At 40.8% G+C, this 25,934-nt stretch overlaps 2 protein-coding genes and 1 long non-coding RNA gene across 4 annotated transcripts in view; 2 read left to right on the forward strand and 1 right to left on the reverse strand.

The window, feature by feature from the left end:
- Window positions 1-8,164, forward strand: part of agps (alkylglycerone phosphate synthase) — a 30,291-nt gene extending 22,127 nt beyond the window's left edge. Inside the window, exons 16-20 of one of the 2 annotated variants that reach the window (XM_046054811.1) lie at window positions 137-198; window positions 1,027-1,116; window positions 2,396-2,495; window positions 2,644-2,701; window positions 3,843-5,112. In XM_046054811.1, coding sequence (XP_045910767.1) covers window positions 137-198; window positions 1,027-1,116; window positions 2,396-2,495; window positions 2,644-2,701; window positions 3,843-4,054 — 522 coding nt within the window. In that variant the 3' untranslated portion in view covers window positions 4,055-5,112. Of the gene's footprint in view, window positions 1-136; window positions 199-1,026; window positions 1,117-2,395; window positions 2,496-2,643; window positions 2,702-3,842; window positions 5,113-6,531 lie in introns of those variants that run through there. The other variant, XM_046054812.1, reaches the window with a different exon arrangement.
- Window positions 8,165-10,168: 2,004 nt separating this feature from the next.
- Window positions 10,169-15,764, forward strand: LOC123973854. The gene is made up of 2 exons (XR_006825712.1): window positions 10,169-10,318; window positions 15,125-15,764. It is a non-coding gene; the product is annotated as an uncharacterized LOC123973854 (long non-coding RNA).
- The window catches only part of pde11a (phosphodiesterase 11a), a 37,697-nt gene continuing 22,945 nt past the window's right edge, over window positions 11,183-25,934 (reverse strand). The window contains exons 11-20 of the mRNA XM_046054200.1: window positions 25,756-25,902; window positions 25,512-25,619; window positions 23,220-23,329; window positions 21,491-21,581; window positions 18,478-18,578; window positions 18,193-18,270; window positions 18,041-18,104; window positions 17,579-17,653; window positions 16,509-16,592; window positions 11,183-12,726 (exon numbers count right to left, since the gene is read on the reverse strand). Of these exons, the coding sequence (XP_045910156.1) occupies window positions 12,493-12,726; window positions 16,509-16,592; window positions 17,579-17,653; window positions 18,041-18,104; window positions 18,193-18,270; window positions 18,478-18,578; window positions 21,491-21,581; window positions 23,220-23,329; window positions 25,512-25,619; window positions 25,756-25,902 (1,092 nt within the window). The 3' untranslated portion in view covers window positions 11,183-12,492. The remainder of the gene's footprint in view (window positions 12,727-16,508; window positions 16,593-17,578; window positions 17,654-18,040; window positions 18,105-18,192; window positions 18,271-18,477; window positions 18,579-21,490; window positions 21,582-23,219; window positions 23,330-25,511; window positions 25,620-25,755; window positions 25,903-25,934) is intronic.

The following is a 25,934-nucleotide window of genomic DNA, read 5'->3' on the forward strand; positions in this document are numbered from 1 at the left end:
CCCCCCCCCCCCCCCCCCCCCTTTGACCTGGTTTCTAGTATTCATATAAATATACCTTCTTTTACTCAGTCTATGAAATTAATTCAGTGACCGTTAACCTACCAGCCTGCTAATGCTAATTTTGTCTTCTGAGCAGGACTTGGGGATGGACTATTATGTGATCGGGGAGTCTTTTGAAACCTCTGTGCCTTGGGACAGGTAAATACACTGATATGAGCTGTAGGCTTCTCTCAGTTTAATTTAAATAGCTGTAAACATTTTTCCTTATTCACCTCCCACACAGTTTGTCCTAAGATAGTCCTATTTCTTCCTCTTTCTCCTGTTTCTCCTCCTCTAGTTTATTTCTCTTTGCCTCTGTCTTTGACATTCACCTTCATGCTTGCCTTCTCCCTCCCCACATTAACTGCCTCTGTGTTGGCGGAAACGTTGACTCCTCAGCCTACAAACACGCCATTAGTGACACACACACACACACACACACCAGGAGAGTCCTATCTGTGTGAGGAAATGCAATGTGAGCCACATGTTTATCTCACATCCACATGTGGTGAGTTTCTGCATTTTCTACATGGTTTCATCATCATTTTGTCACAGACGCACACAGACACATACAACATCAACAACAACCAGGAGCACACAGAGCTCCATGTTGTGTAACATGCCTGACGGGAGAGACCAAGAGATCAGGCACTGAGGCGAGCATATGTGCCTGGCTCATTACCCATCCTCCTCCCCATCCTCCACTCTCCACACATGGCTGCACATGCTTAGTACTGGCGGCCATTTCCACACCAGTGGGAACCTCTCCCACAATGGGCATCATGTTAGTCAGTCTCTCCTCTTGCTCCCCTTTTCTGGCCTTTTTCTGAATTTGAATAATTTTTAATGTGAGTTCCCTATACATGTAACTATTATGTTTTAAATACACAAATGTCACAGTTTAGGATGTGATTTTGTTGTGAAACTTGAATGTCATTTGGCAATTCTGTTTGTTTTTTTTTATTCTGCAATTTACTTTATTTCCAGGGTGTTAGACATTTGCAGAAACGTAAAGGCACGCATCATTCGAGAGTGTAAAGACAGAGGAGTGCAGTTTACACCGTTATCCACATGCAGGTAATGTTTGCAAATGACAGTCTTAATGCATATAGGTCCAGATTAGGGCTGGATATCATTTAAAACCACCAACAACAACAGACAAATGCAGATACAATTTGCTAAGTTTCTGAACAAAAACAGTAAAACCAAACAACAAGTATTAACATTTTTTCTACAAATTTCTACTTTTTTCATTTAACAAAAGAACCCAAAGTCACCATATCCCATGAAGAGACCAAAACCAATGTCTTTTGATACTTTCTTGCTTCCCTACCCTATCTGTGTTAATACTGAAAACAAAAATCTCTAAAAATGGGTCACAAATATGTTCTTTTATTGTTTAAAAAAAAAAAAAAAGGCAAAGTAACTTTGTAAACCAGCTGAGCACTGTAGTTTTTAGCAAACTTTACTCAAACAGGAATAAATAGTGGCCAATAATTTATTGGATTGAATCTGATCAGACATTCATTGCCAACTTTTGGTATATCATCTATACATTTAAAAAAAAAAAAAAAAAAAAAAGGTATTCAGGTCACATACCCAGTCCTACACCCGACCCCTGGTGAGTTACCAAGAGCCACACAAGCTGGTTGAGAAGCACCAGGCTTCTGCTTGCCGATTGCGGACAGATTAGGCCTCAGCCTGATTATGCTGCAGCCATTCATTTCCCCGGCTGCAGTCTGTCACATGATTGATTTGTCCATTTAACCTCTAGAACAGTCAGTGTGCCAGGTGATGGGCCATGTCAAATGAACAAGGGCTCTGCACCCTGCTCCTCCGCAGGGAAACGAAGCCAGAGAGAGAACGGGCAATCTGTAGATCATTTTATTTGTAACAAAGTGGTTGTTAAACATGTTACTGATGGGAGAATCAAAGTTGCATTTTATCTAGGAGCAGTCACGTGAACAGTAAGGATATTTAGCTCTGTGTAAAACAAACAAACTGGTCAATTTTCTGTCCCGCATCAAAGAGACTAATGGCTTAGATGATTCAGTAAAAGCATTTGATAGCCATTTAAGGGCTGATAATGTTATGTTTTTAAAGGTGACAAAGCTTCCAAGCTGCCTCCGCTTTCTGGAAACCATGAATGGAAATGAGGTCAGGGGTTCACAGGGGAAAACCAAACCTCCCATTTTACTTTGTGTTCAGATTATGATGGGGGAAAAAATGCATTTGTTGTATGAAAATGGTGCTCCTTGACAAAACACTGTTCTCTGTTTTTATGTAAATTCACAGCTGAAGGGGAAACATTAAGGAATATTTTTGTTTAAACACAACTCTTACCTGTTTCTTACAGGGTGACTCAGACGTACGACGCTGGTGCATGTGTCTACTTTTACTTTGCCTTCAACTATAGGGGACTCAGTGATCCAATACATGTGTATGAACAAGTGGAGGTACGACCAGTTTGATTTTTATCAACATTATGGCTTAGTACAGTCTTTTCATAGATCCTAATTACATCTCCAGCACCCCAGAGAGTGAATGTCAGAATAAAGTATTATATAGTATGACTGAATGTGGTTTTATTTTTGTATTTCCCAGCATGCAGCTAGAGATGAGATCCTTGCCAATGGAGGGAGCTTGTCACATCACCATGGAGGTACTACAACCTGAAAAATTCATACAAAAAAATATTGGGTCTGTTTTTGCAAACATGTACTAAACAGGTGCACATAATTCATGATATTCACACTGTCTCCTAGATTATAATTTATGGGAAAAGGTTGCACTGAGTGGCAAAGACAGCATGGTGAGCTTTCCCAGTTAGCTCTTCCATGCTAGTGAGCAGGCGGCCAGTCGTGCCGTAAATGTGCATTTGGTCAGAGATCTTTGATTGCTTCCCTCGTGTCCAAAAGATGTTCCTGTGGCTCAGACGAATGGCTCGGACTCAGCTATTTGTTCATTTTCAGCAGTGACCAAATGAAACGTGAGCAGGGGAGGGCGGCAAAACAACTCTCTGGGCCCCATCAGGGCTAACCGAAATGGCTGCCTTATCTATATTGCCATCCGCCTCGCTGTTTTCATACATCACTTCAGGCTATTCATCACACCTGTCAAAAACAGTATGCAGTGAATCAGCTGTGATATTAAATGGCAATTTTTCCTGAAGGCGGGGACGGGTTCAAAATTAAAAGATTGCTAATAAAAAGGAGGCGGCCGGCTGGGGTAAATGATGCCGCCGTTATCGCTGGCTGTATACTGACCTCCAAACGGTGGCCCAGCCACCCCGAGCAGCACGGGGAGGTGACAGGGGGGAGAGGAGGGGATATTGATGCAGCTCCTGCGTGCGAGGCCCACTCTGTAATTGTGATTAATAACAGTGGGGCTCGCTATCTGGGCGCAGACAGACCGGTTTGTCTGCCCACAATCAGCGTTTGACAAATGGAGCTAGTTTCACTGGGTTTTGTGTATCAAACAAAACAGATGTAGTCAAGGATGGTGAGGTGGGAGGGCACCACAGGAAATATACATTTTTGTGGCCCTGTATTTACAGCAGGTCAGTGTTGGGCCGCGTGGGCGTAGGTAAGTGAATCTGGGCGTGTAGAGTGCTGTACCTGTTTCTCTGCAGGACATAATACTCAGCTCACACCATGTGTTGACTGCTGCCCACAGAAATACTGACAATTTTAACTTTGGATGGAGCCAGATTTATCACACTTACTTAAAGGCAAAAGCTCAGTTATATGTTTGATTATTCGCTGGTTTTGAGAACACTGGGAGAAAATGTCCTCTTTAACTAGGTCACCAGTGTCACAGCGGTGAAGAGTTGTTGAACATCCATCACCAGGAGAGCCATCCATCTATCAGCCCTGCACCGTGGGTTCTCAGCCAATACTCCGGCTCGGCCATATCACAGGAGCACAGGGCCACTACCTTACCCTGTCTTCCATGTCCTGACCCCCATTTGTCAGAGCAGCCCCACAGGAGTGAGAGCAGCGTGTCGAGGGGTTGAGGCTCACCCTGGCCTCTATAGTCTCCTCTGTATAAGGGCCACCCTGGGGTGCCCAGCATCCTCACCCTGTGGCCCTGCAAAGCTCCCATCTCACTAGCCTTGCCAACTGGATAGAAAAAAGATAGAAAAATGACCTGATTTAGTGAATCCCCCCTCTTGCCTTTGCCCCGGCGCTTTTTCACACAAGAAAAATATGACAAAAAAAATAAATCTGTCATTTCTGAAATAACTACCTGCACTTCTTTGCATGTCTCAGCTGCACAGACCAAGCCTGGAGAGATTGATTGCAATAGCAAGCAAAAAAGAGAGAATATGACAAGATAGATGTGTAAATTATCACAGTGATGGAGGCAATGATGCAGTCCCAGCACCTTCTGTTTTCTCTCCTTTTCCTGAGAGGAGGGAGGGACGGAGGTGGAACAAGGAGGAAGGACTGAAGGAGGACGAGGTTGGGAAGAGCAGGGTACTTTCTTAGTTATTGGGTAGCATCTGATTGGTCCCTCTGTCACCATCTGGAGGTGCGTGTGGTATCAGAGTCCCTGGTGACCCCGCTGTCTGCCCTGTTTTGTCAAGAGATGGGCCTCACCAGCCTCATGGCTGATCCCCATCTGGGTTTCCTGGCTGGACTCTGATAACAGGGCGCACCAATGCATCAGGGCGGCCCGCTCTCTCAACATGCCCTATTAACACTGGAGCTCTCCTGCTAGTGATGCAAGGAGAGGCGTGTAGAGAGGGAAGGGAAGGCGTGTGAAGACTCCCATCATACACCTTACCTATTTTCAGGCCTCTGTATCTAATCTGAAATGATTAGACTGCTGGTTTCAAGTGTTTACTCAGCGAGAAGCACCTGTTCTCTGCCGCTCTGTTCTCAAATTTATCTTTTTGAGATTTGGAATATAGATATCATGTGTTTCTTTGAAGTTGGCATGACCTCCAAAAGTTAACATTTACCCAGCTCAGATCTGACATATTTTATGTTAATTTCTGTTGGTTGTTGCCAACCTCAAGTCCTTTGATTAAGGCTCTTTGCCTTATTTAATAAAATCTTCTGATAATGACTAGTTATTGTTTCTAAACTGATTTCCTAAAGCTGCAACTATTAACAGTGGTTTTCATTCTTATCATTTATTTTTTTGAGAGAAACTGGAACCAGAGAGGTTTTGGCTTTTTTGACAATTGACGATTGATTCATTATTTTTCTTTTCCTTAATTGGCTAATTAGACTCTGCTAAACATTACAGGATTAGCCTTTTAGGTGGTGCTGGGGCAAACATTAGCAGTTGGACTTATATTGTGGTAAATTTATTAAACATCCAATTTATTTAGGAATATATACCAATGTGAACACAACCGGGCCACACAATAAGCTAATACTGGGAGGTCCACGTCAGTTGATATTGTACCTTAGTGGTTCAAATACTTTAACAAATTTGTAATTTATTAACGGTGAGCCTGAGGCTTTTGGGGCTCTTAGGGTTTTTGGGGCCGTTGCCTGCTTAGCTCGGGCAGGAGTTTCATTGGATGTCACTCCCCCTGCCCACCCCTCATTTTTTGTCTGTCTCTTCTATCTCCACTATCGAATAAAAGCAAAATGCCAAACAACAAAAATGTTGAATTCAAATCCTCAGCATCTATAGAAAATGTGAAAGCTCAAAGTTGGTCTTCATTGTGTCTGGGGTTAAAACGTTTTTATTTTATTTCAAGTTCCCTAACTAGAGTTTGGCTCTCGAGTGAGGTTTTCTCCGTCCTCCGCAGTCAACAGACCACTCGCTGGCTCCAGAATCTCCGCTAAGAACCTGTCGGGTACAGAAGCTGTGGAGTATGTCGGACTGGACAGCTGGTGAAGCAATGGGCACCCTCACTAGGCTTCGTGCCACAGCCGCTCTCGCTCCTCAGGTTAGGGGTTTGGAGTAGGAGGAGGAGGGAGGGTGAAGAGCGGCTGAAAGCCAAAGTCCCGCTGACAGAGGACCATTGTGTGGTGCTCCGTGGTTGGTTTTGGCACCCTGTTGGTGATCAGGCCAGTGTCAGAGGGTGCAGAGCGGCATTCAGGACAAGCAAGCACAACAGCCTCGCGGGTCAGCTGGAGGAGCGCGCTCGTGTGCACAATGAGACAGAAACACACACAGAGAAAATGCTCCAGTGACTCTGGAGGGAGGGAAATGGAGGGGAGTGGTGGCTCAAAGAGTGAGGGAGCCGGGGACGGCCCGCTACAGCCGCCAGCCGGCCCCTCCTCTGGGAACACACAGAGCCTAATGAGTTTGATAGTCTGCTGAGCTCCATAAATCATGCCATGCAAAACATTTCTCCTCTCTGAATAAAAGCATTTATCACCCTCTGTTTATTCACTCACTCTCACAAGATTGATTGGCTCCCAGCAGCCTGCTGAGCAATCAGCCGTGCCGATTCCTCTATTTCTCCCCCTCGGTCCTCTTCTTTGAGTTTATTTATTTATTTATTTTCTCTCTCCTGTCATTCAGTGGGGAAACTTCGGAAGGAGTGGATGAGAGAGACCGTCTCCAATGTCGGCATGGGGATGCTCAAGTCTGTCAAGGACTATGTGGACCCCAATAACATCTTCGGCAACAGGAACCTCCTTTAATTTCCCGTTCCTGTCCATCTTTACTTCACCACTTTTTCTAAAAGCACCCTGTGCATTTTGGATTAATAGATACTATGAATTTAAAAAACGAACAGCGAATCTTGTCTTTCATCTAAAGTGTCATTCGGTGCCATTTATTGATTCACCTAAACCTTTTCTTTTACATTATATTGCATTTAGTATGCTGTAACAATCATTGTCATTCATGGTGACACTGACTTTTGCTGTTGGGTCATGACCTCTACAGCCACGATGCAACTAGACATGATGCAACAAAACCTTGATTTTTGTCATATTTGCTTATGTCTAACCATTTCTTATTAACCTTGCCAACATGGTTAAGTCATCTGTGTTTTTTTACTTTTCCTGTGTGTGTGTGTGTGTGTGTGTGTGTGTGTGTGTGTGTGTGTGTATGGCACTCCTTTAGTGGTAAGTTCAAGATGAATGCGCTTTCTAAAGCTCTGTGCCTTTCTAAAGCTTTTGTCTGCCGTCCCCTACTCCTACTATACACGCAGCTGGTGTGCATTGAGTCCCTTTGTGGAGAAAAATTAACTTGGACATGATGTTTTCTGTGTCTCTAGTTCATCTTCTTCACCCTCATGACTTTTGTTGTACTGACCTATTGCCATAAGAAACTTTTTCTGGACTCTGTGTGTGTGTTTATTTTTTCTGATCATGCCTCCTGCTTCAGTGTGACCGCGTATTCAAATTTTTAGGCCTATGGATCCCGGTGCTCACATCGTACCAAAGACTCATCAGATCATGCAAACATACTGTAAACATGTGTTTGACTGTGTAACCCACAACCTTCACGCACATTTAGTAACTTCATACACAGCTAATTTTGCATTTTTTTTATCAGCATATGCAAAGATAACCCTTCTGAGAGCTGTAGACATTTGTGACTGTTAAATGCTACAACTTTATAGCTTTTTTATAGATAGATAGATAGATAGATAGATAGATAGATTTTATAGAGATATAGATTTATATCTATCTATCTATCTATCTAACTTTATGTTTCTGACGTTTGAGACCCTCTTAAATTATTTCTGCTCCATATAATTGTTGTTAAAGAAATTCATTCGGAAGTAGTTTCCCTCATTAGTGTATATGTACTGTGTAAAGGTTTTTTGAATGGATACTGTAATGTACTACAATTAGATACCAAACTTGTACTATTTGTCACTGTTAACCATCGCTTCTGAAGAAAAGTTAAGCTTAAAAAGAGCTATTTTCTGAGGAATCTTGCATTTTTTTCTCCTTCTGATCTGTGCGTCACATTTTCCTGGACCACCATGTCCTTTTAATTAACATTTTCCCCAAATAAGAGGACTTATTAGGGACCCATCATGTGACATTTTACCTCTGTCAAAAAACGTGTGAGAGCTTGTAAATGTTATGGATATACCTTTTTTTTCTTGTTATTTTCCTCTTCTCTTAACACCATTATAACAGCCAACAAGTACATTTTGTCAATGCTATTTGTGCAATAAATTGAACTAAAACATCCCAGTTGTTTTTTCTTTTGTCAAATACAACAGAAATCATCTGCATCAACTCATACATCATCGCCTTTGTTTCTGCTTTCAAGACAGCGCCAGGAGGGTCAATAGGAGCAGGATTTTGTTTTGTTTTGCTCTTCCTCTACCTGTGCCACACTGAGCTCAAGGTAATCCAGTACATATCGGTTTAACAGAGTCTACCTTTTGCTCCCTGACAGGAAAAAAAATTCTACATTCAGTCTCATTTGGGAGTCATCTTCACCCACGCAGCCTCCCACACTCTGGTTAATGACATCACCGCCACCTATCAACAGCAATAGAGCTCAGCCTAGGACAATGAAATACACTGCAGCTATATCACACTAGTTTTATGCTGAGACTTTCTTTCTGATCAATGTAATTGTCAGAATGACAGATGAATCTAACAAGACTGCATCATTTCTATTCATTAGTTTTATCTCAAAGAGATGTGTGTATTCCTGCAGTATTTCATTGAGACATATTCCATGTGTAAAAATACATTTGTCCACATGAGGTCAGCACTGCATTGGGAGAAATACTGTACAATACTGTGAGGCTGAATACATGGTGAAGGTATTTACTGAAGTAAGGGTAGCAATACTGGAATATAGACATAGTCCATTACATGTCCTGCATTTAAAGTGTCACTTAAATAAAGGTATGTATGTATTATTAGTGAAATATAAAGTAAAAGTACTTCAAATGCAGAAAAAATGGTACCTGAGAGTGCTTTTCCATTATTATATTATTAGAATGTTATTACTAATGCAATTAAGTGTAAGAAGCATTTTACTATCGTAGAGGTGGGGCTAATTTTAACAATCTGATCTACTGTTGGGTAGTTTAATCTATAACAATTCATTATATTTTGTGGTGGAGTAAGACGTACAATATTTCCCTCTAAACTTTATTGGACTATAAGTTCAGAGTAACATTAAATGGAAATAAAGTAGAAGTATCTCAAGTTTGTACTCGAGTACAGTGTTCGAAAAGTGTACTTTTGTGTCAGAATAAACCAGAAGACGTGTAGCAGCATATTTTTATTTAAACTCTGAAAAGAAACATTGCACATTTGCCTTTTCATGCCTTACATTTCTTTCAGTTTAGCCTGCTGTAAATGAACCTAAACTGGGAGAGGAAAGAAGAAATACAAGAAGCAGGATACATTGCAAAAAAGTAGAAGTTGGCCACATTTGGAGACCTAATAGAAAAATAGAACAGCAATATTCATAATTCACATAACATGATGCAATAGAATTTAAATCATGCATTTCCGATGAGATAATGACAAAATACGAGGTATTTGTTGGCTCACGTTTGCTACATCCTTAGCAAGTGGTTGAATTTAATACTGCATAAAACATGCAATTAAAAAAAAAAAAATCTAGTCGACTTCAATTCAGCTCTTCATTTAAAATACAGTAGAGCACACAGATCCATGCCACACAATGTGCACAGTCACATTTTAAACTCCAATTAACAAATCTACAACACAATTCATAAGGATGCCGCCCCCCCCACCTCCCCCCACCCAAAAACATAATGCTTATAATAACAGCTTGTGACTGCATGGGCACTTCAGTACTGTAAGTTTCAGTGTCTCAGTCTTCTTTTGGAGATTGTAAAAGTTGTTTGAGTAGCATTTGTGAGCTTTGAGAAAAGGCCAAAATTTTAGGAAATATGCTCATTTGCTGTCTGGCGGCAAGGTAGATCAGAGGATAACACTCGTATTTTTCCCTTAAAAGGTGCCGTACAATACTTATTTGCAGGTTCATACTTGTATTTAGGGTTTCTACTAGAAAATGTTTAACTGTTACATAATTTAATGTTCAAAAACACCTCCTCACCCTCCACCACACTCTGTTTTAGCTCCTGTCTCTTTAAGGCCACCCTCCCTGAAAGCCCACTTGCTTCTGATTGGCCAACTTCTACAAGCACAGCAGAGGGGCGGGGCATAGCTAAACAGCGAATCAAGGCCTGTTATATGATGCTAGGCCTCACTGATTACAGTACAGTACTGGACAAAGAACTTTATAACTTTCTTCACTGGTTTCGGTAAAACTGGATTACAGTTGATGGTGGAAATATTTTCTGTTCCCTCTGATGTCCTCCAGCTGCTCTGCCTCCACTTTTGGTGATGTAAGGAGTTTGTATGTTACGAGTTACTTTAGCCACTAACTACTGCTATCAGCAGCTGCTGATAGCTATTCAGTTAGCTGTGCAGCTAGCCATCCTATTTATGTTTCTGGAAGCTTTGTGCTCCGGGGTCAAACATTAGTACTAAGCTCAGGACCGCTGATTCAGAGCCAGCTGATAACAGTAGCTACCGTTAGCAGCACCTAGCGGTTACTCTAGTCTTAGCAACAAGTAAAGCTATCTGTCCATCAAGAAACTTAATAAATCACAGAGTTGAGGCAGAGCAGCCAGAGGACATCAGAGGGAAAACCAGAAAATATTTACCTTTTCTTCATAACCATAAAAGCACTTTTCTCTGAGACATTCTGAACGAGATCCAGCTGTAGCTCAATGAGCTCATATGACCGCTTCTCTGTAATGTCGGATGGTATATGTAAATTTTGGGGGCGTTAATATTATTGATCCCACATGATATGTCACATCTGGCATTTAGTGGCATTCGCCCGTTTTTCCGGGGTCTTCTGCATGTGCAAGAGTTACATATGAAGGAAGAAACTAACGTTATATGACTGAGACTCACGGTATGTCAGTTCCATGTCCTGAACTTTTTTTTAAATTTAATTATACCAAGGTAAATACAGTTTTCCATTCTATGGCACCTTTAAATAAAGCTACAGCCAGGCGCTGGTTAGCGTAACTTAGCACAAGACAGGACATAGGGAAACGTCTAGCATGAATCTATCCAAAGGTAACCAACACCTCTTAAGTTCACAGACTAACAAGTTATATCCCATTTATCTTATCCGTACAAAAACCAAAGAGGTAAAAGGCAATTTGGTGTTTTTTTTTGGGGGGGGGGGGGGGGGGGTTTCCTGGCTAACATCGAAACGGTAGAAAGTTACCGGTCTTTCTAGCTGAGGAATAGTCTGACACAACAGTACACGTAGGTTTTTGTTCAGATTAAACAGACTTTATTATAAAGTCATTATAATGTTTGAATTAATGAGCTGTAGATGTGCTAGTTGGCAAATTACCTTTAGACGGACTCAGGCTAGCTGTTTCCCCCTGTTGCCAGTCTTTGTGCTAAGCTAAGCTAACTGTCAGCCTTATATTTATAAGACAGATGTGAGAGTGGTCTCATCATCTAACTTTTCGCCAGAACACAAGTAAGTGTAATTTCTATTATTCTAAACTATTATTTTAAATGTAGTTTAGTGAGGAGTTGATATTAAATAACATTACATTGCTTTATGTTTCAGCGGTTAGTGATACATCAGTAGATGAAAGGACCTTTTCTTCAGAAATGATTGTGATATCAGAACAACGTCATCAAGGCACATTGTGTGTGTGTGTGTGTGTGACAAGTGAGATCCTGCATATATAAAACTGAGCAAAATAGTTATTTTTTATATGTAATGTTAATGCTTGGGGTCAAGACATAACTGCAGTCATTGGTTTTACAAATTATGGCAAAAACATGTCATGGTTAACATGGATTTCCTGACTTTCTAAGAATGAGGAGGCCATGCATTTTTCATTAGAATTTGAAAACAAGGCACAGGAAGGGTAGGAGCGGGGCACTCAATTTGCATTGCAAGCAATGTCACAGGTCCTGCTGTTCCTGCACCCCTTTTAATTCAGAAACTCTACAGCCACATCACAATCCAGTGTGTACAGGTTGTTTTTAAACAGCACTTATTAATAACCCAAAAGCGTATGTACAGATTTACAAAAAATATCTCTGTTACCCCGGACAAAATGCGAGCAACGAGGAGGTAACGTTACCAAGAGCAAAACGAACCACAGCAACGAACATTCCTCTCGTATATTCTCCATGCCTTGTGCTGAAAATCTGTGCACTGCCCAGAATAGTCAGTGTTAACTCACTGGTTGACATGTTGACACAGTGGTTTGAGTTTCCTTTCTGACATAGCTGATTTGTAGCTGCTCCGACAAGCTTGCCAAACACAGTTCTGTCAGCCCTCAGCACAGGAAGACTGAAGGGAGCAGAAAAACCTGTATGATTGCGCCGCACTCAAGTCTAAAGCTCATCTCTAGTAGCAAAAGCGAAGAGGAGCAGAGCCCAAGACCCTCTGCATGCACTGCACTGCCTCTGTTGCAGGCTGCATGTAAGAGGAAATAAGCCTAAGAGATCAGCTCAGAGATGGCATCAGAAGCTAACTAAAAGGTCTAGATGGTGTGCCATCAGCATCGCCGCTACAGCAGGGTGGGCAGCCCGTTTTGGCCACAGCATAGCCACTTGTTTCTGTGCTGTCGCCACTGCAGGGGCTTGCGGGTGGAGAAACACTCTGGCCACGTTGTCTCTTCTTGTTCAGTTCCTCCCATTTGGCCCTGTTGGCTTTGATCATGTCAAGCATCGGCTGAAGTTTGGGATTCAACTTGACCAGAGTCTAGAGGGGGGGGGGGGAGAAATACCATCATCATGAAAAGCAGAGGCCCCGGTTTGTGCCCCTCATGTGTTACAATTTCACTGATATCAGAACACACCGCTCAGCATTTGTGTTTCATAAAAATACCTGGCAGCTCTGTGAGGCTGTACTTTCCAACGAGAAAATGGGCAAATTTGTGTCTTATATAAAGTCAGAAAATAACAAACATATACCCGTATTTATATGCCGGCTTTGATCTTTGCCTCAGACAGCTTAGGGAAGAAGTCTTGATGTTTTTTCAAAATATTTTATATTTTCATACAAAATACCATGTTAATATTTTGCCTGTTTTGTATAATATCACGTCCAGCTACCTGGATTAAGAAATAGAGTTGCAACTTAAGAAAGGGGTTAAAAATCTTTATCATGCATCAAACAGAATCATTTTCCATTCAGACGGTTAGAGTCATTGAGGAGTATGGAAATACCATCAATATATGGAGTTTGGTTGAAACGACCTCCTGCGTTTTTCAAAGATCGACGGGTGTTTATTTTTGTCCTTTGCTCTGTGACTACAATGTAGCGATAATACATGAGAGGAACAGACTGGGGCTAGAAAAGCAGCACATTATTCATTGAATGCACTATATGGGCAAAACAAATGAAACAATACAGAGAACACCCTGCTACAATAACAGCAACATCCAGCAGTGTGATAGTTTAAGGCAGTGAAATGGCTGCTCTTTAAAGATTAGAAACACATGTATGACTGTGATAAGTTACCTTTGTGTTGAACTGTAAGTGGCAGTGTAGACAAAGCTGCCATCCGCCATTTTAATAAATTACCTGAGAGACGAGGAGATTTTGTTCCCCATGCTGTGTGTATTGGATTTCCAGGGCAGTCTGTAATTAGTTATTGTTTCCATAACCTCATTTCATATGGAAATATAACATGTGGGCATGGGTCCCACATACAAAACAATGAAAATGACATTTATTCACACACACATATATGGGAGTTGAATGGGTAGCCATTATAAAAATGAATGAAATAAATAGGTAGGTAACTGAGTACACCTACACTAGGGATTGTATGTATGAAAGGGAAATCAAATCTGTTGTTACACTTGGGGAAAACACAGCTAAGCACGGCTGCCAATTAACTGAACTTTAAATGCAAGCGGGCGATTGGAGATGCATTTATATTCAGAGGGTGTATTCACTAATTCATATGAACACTTGTGTGGGTGGTCGAATGGGGCAAAGCTCTATAACGTGACCAAGTTCAGACATCAAGACTATTTTCTTTGTTTAAAAAAAACAGCTGTCTGCCCACTTTTGTTCATTAGGATTTCATAGTGGGTCCTGAAGGGTGTTTTGAAAAGCTGCGTGTGACTCAATAATTCATAATATTGTAATTGCTGGAATATGTGTGCCGCTAATTATGAAGCTGTCTACCTGTGATGCCAAGGCGACCTTGGAGACAATATGGATTTCCATTTTCGTGATTTGAGATACAGTCAATGGCTGTTTACGGAGTCGGACTGCCTCAGTTATGTATTTGGCTTTATATGTGTGCATGTGTACTGTATATGGCGATGTGGCGCTGAAGTATACGTTGATTAACTGAATCAACAGAAAATTAATTCATTTAATTAATTAATCAGCAGCTATTTTGATAATGGAATAACAAGTTATGTACTTTTGGCCAAACATTTTAACTGGTTCCAGCTTCTCAAACAGAGGTATCTACTGCTTTTTTTGTGTTTATAAATCAATAATTTGGGGGTTTTGGACTGTTGATCGGACAAAGCAAGCTATTTGAAGACATCAAGTTTGGCTTTAGTAAATTAGAATTTGCCACTATTCTGACTGGTGTATTTATTGTTGTTATTATTTTTTAGATGCTTTATTTCAGTTTTTTTTTTATCTTGTACACAAAATTATGTCATTTAACAGTTCAATAATTAACAATAACAGTGATATTTTATCTAATTCATTGCAAGTCTGTCATTTTGATTTGTTTTAATTACTATTTCTTGTTGGATGTTTCTGTCTTACATATATATTCGAAATAAACAAATTTAATAACCTCCACGTTGTATGTGACCAGAACGAGGTCCTTTTATGGATAAAGAAGTGAAGTTCTATATTTATTTCATAGACCAAACAATTCATGGTGAAAGTTATCTGCATGAAAATGATTGTTGCAGAGTCTGATGAGCTAAATAAGTGTGTGTTGATTGTGAAGAAAAAAAAAAATCAACTGTGATGACATGTGGCCTACATACAGCTGTACTTTTCAAAAACTACAGAAAACCGAATGCATTGACTGCTTTCATGTTTATGGATTTGTCTCATCTGTGAGTTAAAAGAAGATCATTGTCTAATGGAGAACAATTTCTCTCCTTCTCCGCAGTATAAATCCACCGTGGGACACTGTCATCATTATTCCACTGAGGTAGACTCAGAAGAAGAAGAACAGACAGACTGTCATGTGGTGGGGTAGAAAGATGGAAGGTTATATAATGGGGGATTAATATTCCACAAAGTAGTGAGCCACCACCAGGAGAAGGAGATCAGCAAGATCAAGAACGAGATCTCTTCCGCCCACGGACAAAAACCCTGCTGCCTCTGTACTTCCTCTGTTCTCCCCCTTGCAAATTTAATTGGCAGCAGCATGATCGTGAGCTCCATATCTGCATTCTCCAAACATCAGCCTGTATATGAGGCAGTGTTGAGACCCCCCACCCCCACCCCCAACACCCTAGGCAGACAACACATGCCGCTTTGATGCTTTTTTATCAACAATACACACGCCAGTAACAATGGGGAAACCAGAAGATTAGTCTGCTCTAACTTTCAACACTGATCCTGGGATAATTCAATAGATGTGAAGATGATCTATTGTTTGTTGTCTACTCACGATGACTAAGAGTAATGTGTTTAATATGACAGTAAAAAGGAAGGAGGTCTTGCTTTACAGTTTAACAGCACAAAAGCAGCAGAAAATCACCCGGTGCTGTAAGAATAAACTATTTTATCCTTGACTCCTTTCACAACTGCTCCGTCTGATTTGTTTGCTTTCATGAGTTTACCTCAACACGCCTCATCTCTTAACAGACCTGATCTCCTCAGTAAGTCAGCCTGCGTCTTTCTCCCACACAGCCGCTGCTGCCGACAGTGGGAGGGCCAGGTGAGTCTCTCTTGACGTCACTCAGAAACACACGCACACAGATTACTATACAGGCGAGGACACAGTATAGATTTCCATGAATTTCCTGAAAGATAAGCACTAGCTCTAACTCTTACCCTAACATTTAAAATAAAAATCAGCCTCTCTATCCGCGTGTTAGCCAAACTGTCAAGAGTCAGCCCTTGCTTATTTTATCACTGTGCAATAAAGCCCAAAGCACACTGTCTTACTGAGGGGACTTAACCCGACTACCATCACAGCTCTATTCACACACTCCACTGCCTCTGAGCTTTTCCTCACAGTCAGAAAGTGCACACTCATTCTGCTGTTCTCAAAAGAACAGGATGCAACCTTGAAGTTGTGTCAGAGCTTTCAACAAAAAGAAGGAGAAAAAAAGGCATTTCTCTTTCAGAGTGAAATCTGCCACTGCAAAGAAAGCTGAATAGCTGTTAGTGACAGTTTCATTGATGGCGTCAGTGGGGGACAATAGCTGAGGAAGGACAGCGAATACTGATGTCAGAGGCGGGTGTGTGTGTGTGTGTGTGTGTGTGTGTGTGACAAGCGCAACACAATGAAGGCCAGAGAGCGGCGAAGCTTCGAGCGTTACCTCATACAGCGGAGCACAAATTCCATCAATCCACTCCAGCTGAAGCCCCGGCAACTCATCCTTCCTGTTTCGATCAAAGATGGCCTGAAACAGCAAAAGTTAGAATTCATTCACACCTACATTTGTGCTCACAGTGGAGAAACAAAAAAATGTGATTCTGCTTACTGTAAGGCTACTATAGGTCAGGCTTTCTCCGCAGTCCCTAAAGTGCTGCTGTTACTGCTTTAGTCAGAGATAATTCTCTTCTCAGCTCTCAAGACAACTGCGTTTATTTCACGTTTCATTTTCTTTTCTACCTCATTCTTCTGCAGCCTGAACTTAAGAGGCTCCAATGAGGCTGTGCTTCAGAGATAGTTACTGGGCTACGACTTGGAAGTTAATATTTAATTTTCAACACCCACACACAGAGCGGTAAAGGTTTGACACACGCGGCAGACCTGAGGCTACTGCATTAGTTATTTCAGAGTGGAGGCAATGTGGCCTGGCTCGATTAGTCAACAGCCATTAATTGCACACAGAAAGCTGTTGGTTTTTCCCCTTTAAGAACTTGCAACGCAGTTTAGTCTTCAAAGCTCCTCAATCAAACACACAGTACCCCTCTGATGTGGTGCTGTGGCTTTGAGGACAGTATGAATACATTATGAATTAAGACAACATCTTCGTTAGGACCAAAGTCTTTTCATTACTCTCTTATTTTTTGTTTTTACATCTGTATGAGACAATTTATCATCTCAACTATCAGCCAGTCAAGGCTAGTTGAGCTCCAATACACAATACAATACAGAATGCCTTGTGTTTACAGCTGAATGAATAGAAAGGTCAGGGTTTGCTTTGAATCCTGTGTAGGAGGAGTTTTTTTTTTAAGAATGATCCACAGTTTGATCTTGGCACAGCAGCGAGGCAGAGGAGCGGTCGAGCTGACAATTCACTTTTCCCCACACTACGACACGCAAGCTCTCGTGTTTCCTACACAGTCAGTATGTTTTTGGAACCGTGGAGAAAATGTATCTTCAGCATCACCGGCTCATGGAGGTCACAGAAGTGAAACAGAGATGCTTCCATGTACTCACTGAGGGCGTGAGCTTCAGCTCCGATCTCTCTCTGTCGCCCTGCTCAAAGAACTCACTGGTCACCAGCTCTGCCACCTGGAATAAAAGAAAAGAAAAATGTAGGGTTGCAACTAATGATTATCCACTACGGATTAATGTGCCAATTATTTTTACAATTTCCTAAAGCTTAAGGTGATGAAATCAAATTGCTTTATTTGTCTGACCAACATCCCAAAAACCTGAAGATACTTAGTTTACAATCACATAAGGTAAGGACAAGCAGAAAATCGCTACAATGTAGATGCAGGAATTAGGAAATGTTTGTCATTTTTGCTTGAAAAAGGACTTAAAACAATTAATTTATTATCAAAATAGTTGCTGATTCTTTTTCTGTCAATCAGCTATCAATTAATTAGCCAATTGTTTCAGCTCTAGGTGGATGGTTTTGTAACACATGAAGAGAGTTCATCCTGTATTTCTCACCTTGCGTGATATTTCCCAAGGTTTAGTGACAGCACCAAGATCACACGCTGTCATCATCATGGATCTGAGAGGAATGAGATGGATTTAGTATTTATGATTTTAAAGGTTTCCAGGGATTCAAAGACAGCATTTTTCTGTGTGCAGGGCATTACCTGCACATGTCTCTATGAGCCTTCACATTCCAGTTGTACTCTCCTTTGTTGACCAGCTCAAAGAAAGTGTTCCTGTTTCTTAAGGGAAGCAAGACAACAGTATATGCAGGTGTAAATTACATCAAATCCACAAGGGGGCGGTATCACCTAAAAGTTATATAGTAAACCTCTGTACAGACACAGACTCACTGTGCTTCATTGTAAATGAGTTAGTACACTGGAGTCAGCCAAGCTCTGCGGAGATTTAATAGTTTAATAAGCAGGGCAGTGTTTAGCAGAACATACTCAAAGTAAAGTGTGAGGTCTGTTGCCAGAATCGACTGTTTCAGCAGCTGCATGAGGTCACTGTACTCTGTGGACGACAGGTTGGAGAAGATATTGTGACCCTGTGGAGACACACACAGAGAAAACATGATAAAGTGTTTCTAAACAAGTCTAACCAAATGCACACAAAAAGCCTAAAATAAATCAAATGATCTTATCACAGATCACTGGATTTGTTGACAGACGTGCTAGTGTGAAAATATTCAGTCTTTGGTACTTTGATAAGCAAAGGTTAAAAAAACAAACATTTTCATTGTTGAATGTTGTTAAAGGGTTTGTATAAAGTGTAAACTATAAAGCCTGATTCAAGATCTCTAAATTGTTGCTCACATCTCCATTTTTTCAGTGATTCAAATACTCAAAAAGAAAAAACTTCAAATAGTAATAATGAAAAGCACGTGTTACTATTAACATTAACGATCGCTCTGTTCAATTCAAGTGTCTCAGTAAGTCATGACAATGTGACAGCGAGCCAGCAAGCACCCAGTACAGCCTAATATTTACTTTCTACTTCTATTAACTACATAGTGCCCTTAAAGATTCCACCAAAGGAATGACAAAAAGAGTTTATGGCAAGTACACTACTTTCTGATACCAATTCCACAATGCAATGTGTCACATTTAATAGATATATAAAGAAGGTTTATAAAATAATAACACAACGCCTGTTTGCGATGAGGCAAAATGACAATGATTTGTAAGTGTCTGAATCTAAATTTACTGCTCACTATAGAGTAAACTGTTATATAGAAGGAAGTGAACCACTCTCCCTGGTTTTGCTTTCCTGATGATGTCAAAAATCCTTTCATTAAAAAGGCCTTTTTGCACACCTAAAACGTAATGGTAATAAACATAAATGGATCTCTGAAGGGGCAGGAGGGAAGCCAGTAGCTTCCCTCCTGCCCCTAGCAGTAAGCAACATCTCTCACTTGAGGCTTTCTATCATTAAAACAAGCCTCTCCCCATCATGTATTATAAATTTGTTCACCACTTAGGCAACCTGCTCTAGAGGATGGTTTGAACTGATGTAGAGGTCTATCTGTGGAGAAAATATAAGATCTAGGACCAGAATTAGAGGATGACAATAACCTGCAGAAATTAGCTAAGAGCTTCAAAACTGGATGGCCACGGTTTTCCCTTTCAGCGCTGAGAATCCAGGTCTGAACACAGTCTCAGCGCGCCCGTGATTCCCTTCATGAGCTCATGTGTTCCCATCAAATATTGAAGTACGTAACAACAGAGGCACAAAGCACTTCTCTCATTCTGTCACAATTGGAGCGGATGAAGAAGAAAGGCGAGTAAAATAGGAAGTGAGAATGACGAGAGGAAATTGATAGATACAAAGGGAGTGAGTGACGTTTAAAAGTTTACATTTTAAATGAATTGGTCGTGCGGGCTGGTGGATCAAATCGTGAGCTTCCTCTTCTACTTGAATTAGCCACTCTTTTCATTTATATGCTAATGATTCAGCGGTAGTTCAACCCCAGTATCAACAGAATCCATTATGATATTTCAAGCAAACATTTGTCAGCTTACTGTGTTGTCAGCACGATGATAATGAAGCCACTGGAACATACCCTGCTAAGCCAGGGGCTTAGCTCAGCTGCACCATCAAAACGTCTTTAATTACAACTTCATGCAAACCCAGTCACCTGGTAAAAAGTGTCTCTCAACCAGTTACCACAAAATCTATCACCTCTGTAATTACATTGATTTGAGGGTGGCATGACCTATTTGTTACTCGCTTACATACAGGCACGGTATCTTAGGTACAAGTTACATTACTTCAAAGGAATATTTTGACATTGTTGGATGTACTTTTATTCACTTTCTTGCTGAGAGTTAGATGAGAAGATCAACACCACTCTCACATCTGTCTGTTAAATATACACTGAACAAAATTATAAATGTAACACTTTAGTTTTTGTCCCCATTCATCATGAGCTGAACTCAAAGATCTAAGACTTTCTCTATGTACACAAAAGGCCTATTTCTCTCAAATATTGTTCACAAATCTGTCAAAATCTGTGTTAGTGAGCACTTCTCCTTTGCCAAGATAATCCATCCACCTCACAGGTATGGCTTATCAAGATGCTGATCAGACAGCATGGGTATTGCACAGGTGTGCCTTAGGCTGGCCACAATAAAAGGCCACTGTGTAGTTTCATCACACAGCAAAATGCCACAGATGTCCCAGGTTTTGACTCAACTCTATGCAAAGAAGATGTGTTGGGACCTATGGACAGCACCAGGCCAGCTGCTTCTCCCTGTTTATATTCTTTATGCTAAGCTAAGATAACCATCCGCTGGCTACAGCCTTACACTTACCATACACAAGTGAGAGTTGTATCGATCTTCTCAGCTAACTCTCTGCAAGAAAGCAAATACGTGTGTTTCTCCAAAATGCTGAACTATCCCTTCAAGGACATCACATTAATCTTCTGCCACTCACCGTTCTACCTGCAGGACAACAGCAGAGATGTTGGCATGTCATAGCAGGAAAAGTTAACTCACTGGCTCACTGTCATGGCTTACTGGGCTTACACTTGTTGGAATAGAACCATATTTAATGAAATTAGTTTCACCTGTGCTTTTCCTGCTTTTCATGACATTTATAATGTTCAGTTTCAGTTTAACTGTTTCAAAGAGGTGCTGATGATCATTTTGGAGACTGCAGTTTGTGGTGTTGTTGTATTGTATTCTGTTATTCTGACAGGTGTTTCTACTAATTTGTCCACCCCTTTAATATTAATGAGGGTAGGCAAATAAAGTCCAAGACACGGCGGAGTAAACAACCTTAAATATATGGTGTCTCAAAGGGAGGAAGGGTGTTACAGAGTTTAGAACTTAGTTGTAGATGGTGTTTGAATTGGTCTGGCATGTAATTGAATGTGTTGAATACAACATTCAGCGGGAGACATTAGCAGAACCTTCATTGTAACTGCATTGCAGCAGATATTGGGACATAGTGCACCTCGCTCTGAAGGATCATAACAGCATGGTTGAAGTGGTGGTGCTCCAGTGTAGCAGAGGTCCCATAAAGCAGAGCAAGTGCTGAGCCCGTTCTGACACAGACACACACACACACACAAACGCACACGGGGATCAAGAAGAGGGATAACATAATCAGCATTCAACACATATTGAGAAACAAAGTCTGGTGTATTCTGTTGTAATTCCCTCACCATTTCACTCTGTCGCCAGCTTATGGCTCAATAATAAAAGAAGTAGGAGAGCCATAACCTTAAGTGCAGCTGAACTTCAACTGTTCAACATATAATATGATCATCGTTTAATGTGGAGAAAAAATACTCGTGAGCTTGGTGTACTGAGGGTGAGGCATGAGGGTTTTAAAGTTTGAGATACATTACATTAGTTTTTAGGATATTTTATCACTGAATGTGTTATTTTCTTTGAAGTTAAGTTTAGTTTTTATTTCCACTATAAAAATACACTTTGAATTCACTCTTAGAATTACTGCGGAGTCAGAAAGTCTTAGGATGGTAATAAGTTTTCATTGTGTTGGCTCTGTACTCCAGTACATTGGATTTTAAATGAAACAGAGATTATGAGGTAAAAGTGCTGACTTTTAGCTGTTTGAGGGTGTTCACATCACATGTTGGGTGAGCTTTGCAGATTTCGTTGCTCAGTACAGTTTTTAGACAATGATCTTAAAGACACAGGTGGAACGAAGGCAAACAAACTGACACAATCAAGGGGTAAAGATAGCTGCAATACAAGTCTTGGTCATCTTTTAAAAATAATGTTCTTGTGCTTTAAATTTGGGAACTATGTACAAAAAAATATATTAATCCAATGCTGTTTTTATGCTGTGGACATAAACACCCTAAATTTAAGCATAGAGTCTGCACTTGAACCTTATAGTCATTGAAATTCTTACTTAAAATTGTTGGAGCGCAGAACGAAAACTAGAAAACTGTTACATGTTCGTGGTACAGGTGGCGATTTTAAGATGTTTTTGCATATTTTTGAAGCACGTGTTGCTGTCTAAAACAAACAAAATCATAAATGCTTTTAAACTGTATTTCTTTTTCCAATACATCCTCAACTATAGCTACAGTGCACCCTCTGATGAAGACAAAACACATTGCCATGGCCAGTAAGCTAAAGGCTCCAATTTTGATGTGTTCATATGTGTTTCCTGGGAAAATCGGCCTTATTGGCTACAAGAGCTTCATTACCTCCTTTGTCATCTGTCACCCTAAACTAATTTAGCACTAGCCGAGTCAACAGTCATTTCAATTCAGACCATTTAGCTCAAAATAACGAACAATTCTAAAACAAACTCAAACTATTTTTATTCATCACAGCACTGCCATTTCGAGAACTTAAAAGTCTTAAAAGCCAAATTCCTTTAAACCAGCAGTAGCCCACGACTATGTCTTTCTTTCATCTTGTTTTCAGGTTCACGTCACTATAATAACTTTGTGAGAACACGCAATTTAATAGCGATTTTAGCTGCTGATCGAAATGTGCTCAGAGTCAGCAGTGTTAACAGTCGTTGAGCAGACCCTTATATAAGCCTTACACAACTTGCCACTTGACTCTTGCTGATCTGGGATGGACTACCTCAGACTGCTGCAGGTGGGAAAATACTCTATAAACAGTGTGCAGGAGGGAGCATGTTTATGTGTGTGAGTGGGTGTATGGCAGAGACAGAGAGATAAAGCAGGTACAATTACTTGGCCTGAAAAGCATTGTTGGTGCCCCTGTGGTCCAAGTCATGGCACACACAACCTACAATAAGAGCGAAGATCTCCACCTCTGTCAGAGTCTCCTGGAAGCCCGCCGTCTGATTGTCACAAAAGAGAGGAGGCCAATGAGAAAACAAACAAACTCATTATTCTCTTTTCTCTATGAAACTTTGAGGCCTGAATAAAAATGAAACAGCAGCATCATCCTTAAAAACAGTATCTCTCTTGATAGCTTTGGGACTGCAGTAACACAGTCACACAGGGAGCTTTATGGCTCAGATGAATGGTTTCTGGAGGCCATGTGCTGAGTGAGTCACTATAGGTCATTGTGGGGATAGCGGCAAAGATAGCTCGGCCCTCAGCCCACTCATTAAAACACATGGCATGAGAGTGGAGGGGCCCAGAACAGCTTACATACTACTATTTCATTTCCCTCTGCCAATAATCAATTCAGATGGGACACCATGCTTTAACGCTATGCTTGATTAATGAACTACACTGTGGTGTTTGTGTAAGAGCACGCATGTGTGTGTGAGTGTGTGTTGCCCCAAGGACCTGATAAAGTAAAGGTGTCCTGGAACCACATGAAGTAATTCTCTTGGGGTCTCTATTCAAACAAACATCTCTGCTTTGGCTCTGCACAGAGTTGGCTGTTTGTATTATTAGTACAATGAACCGTAATTTGAATCTCATCAATTTCAACCCAAGTCAAACAGAAATGTATCATGTACATAATAATAATAAGATTTCAACCAGCACAGAAGTCAGGCTTCATTCATGCTTCACAATCATTGGCTCATTCATCAGCTGCTAGGCAACTAGCTGACTAGTAACGTCCAATAATATTCATGCAGGTATCTCATTTTTCCTCTGATATCTTCATGCCGTCCACCACCCCAACCTTCAGAGGCAGAAGAAGTATTAAGATCCTTTACTTAAGTTAAAGTACCAATACAACAATGTCAAGGTACTCTATTATAAATAAAAGTGCTTCATTCGCAATCCCACATTGGTGAAAGCATTATCAGGCTAATGTGCTTAAAGTATCAAATGTAAAAGTTCTGGTTCTGCAAGAAAAATTACTTTGACTGATCTGTGGGGTTGTGGGATGGAGGAGTGGCACACAATTAGAATTTTCTCAGATATATGTAAAATCCTTCAGCATCAAACAATTATTTAAAGTGGTCATATTGTGCTCATTATCAGATTCATCATTTTATGTAGGTGTTTCTCCAGAATAGGTTTACATGGTTTCATTTTCAAAAAACACCATATTTTTTTTCATACTGCACATTGGCACAGCTCCTCTTTTCACCCTGTGTGTTGAACGATTCGTTTTAGCTATGTAGTGATGCATCTAACTTCTACAAGATCTTTGTTGGGAGTAGCACATGCGCAGTTCCTAGTTAAGGACTTCTAGCCAATCAGAAGCAGAGTAGGGCGGGTCGTGAGAAGCCGGTAAACATGGCTTCGGTTCAGGTGTAGGCTGTATGTTCCCCATACCAGCTTAGCAACATAGACTTAGTCAAGAGTGGTGAGTTGTTAATTTGTAACAAGGTTGTCTTTCATCCGTAAAGTTTTATTTGTATACTGTCTCTACATCACGGTAAGAACTTTATGTCCATTGACTGGGACAATGGGAAGGTAGCTAATGTTTGGAAGGGAAAGGAGATACAGCAGGCGGACATCACTGTGTGCTCCAGCTCAGTGTGTTTTCTACCGGTATTTTTGAGGGCGTGTCCAACTGGCCGCTAGGCACTATGACGCGTGTTTTCTTGTGACATCACCAGAAAGCAGAAGAAAAGGCTGGACTATAAACAAGCTGTTTTCAGGCAGTTCAAAGCAGTGTTTTCTGTTAGAAGATGGGAACTCTCTTTGTGAGGACTTTGGGATTTTTCACTCTGCAAATCGATTACATGCACAAAAAAGACATATAACACAATAAAGGAGATGGAAAAAGCCAATAAATATAATGACCTCTTTAAATAAAATCATCTGAGATGTTTAGAGGGGTAATCTCTGTTTTGTGGAACTGCTAACAACCTCTAAACCTCTGAATTGAACGTAAGTACAGTACTTGAGTAAACTACTTGGTTGCTTTACACCAGTGCTAACTTCCTACTTCTGTCCCAAAATCTATTCTATTCTATGTGTTTATTTAGGGAGGTTGGCTAATATAAAAACTCGTTAAGGAACATTTTCTATAAATCGTCACTTCCTTAAGTGTCTCTGACTAAAAAATGATCTCATTATCTACAGTTATAGCAGCATGATCTTTACCGTTAGCATGGCAAACATGCACTGGCAGACGTTGAAGGCATGTCTCCAGTTGTGATAGAGAACCATTCTGTAGTTCTTTCTGACAGTCAGCAGCCATCTGCACAGTGTCTGGAGGGTAATACAGAGAGACAGAGATGAGCACATGGGTCAGCAGTTGTCATGAGGATACATTATGGAACAGTGTTTTGAGCAAATTCAGTCAAGTATCCAAAGGAAAACAGATAAAGAAAGTCAGCAGCCTCACCTCATAGTCTATCTTAAATTTCTGCACCATTCCCAACTCCATAAACATTCTCAGAGCAGCCGTTATCATGGCGTCAACGTCCAGAGAGAAATCGTCAAAGGAGAGCTTATCTATGCCCATCTCGCAAACCAGAGGAATGTTAGCAGCCTGTTTCATCATGGCGGGAGAAAACATTAAGG

Source organism: Micropterus dolomieu, linkage group LG07 (assembly GCF_021292245.1).
Source record: "Micropterus dolomieu isolate WLL.071019.BEF.003 ecotype Adirondacks linkage group LG07, ASM2129224v1, whole genome shotgun sequence".
Taxonomy (NCBI): Eukaryota; Metazoa; Chordata; class Actinopteri; order Centrarchiformes; family Centrarchidae; genus Micropterus; species Micropterus dolomieu.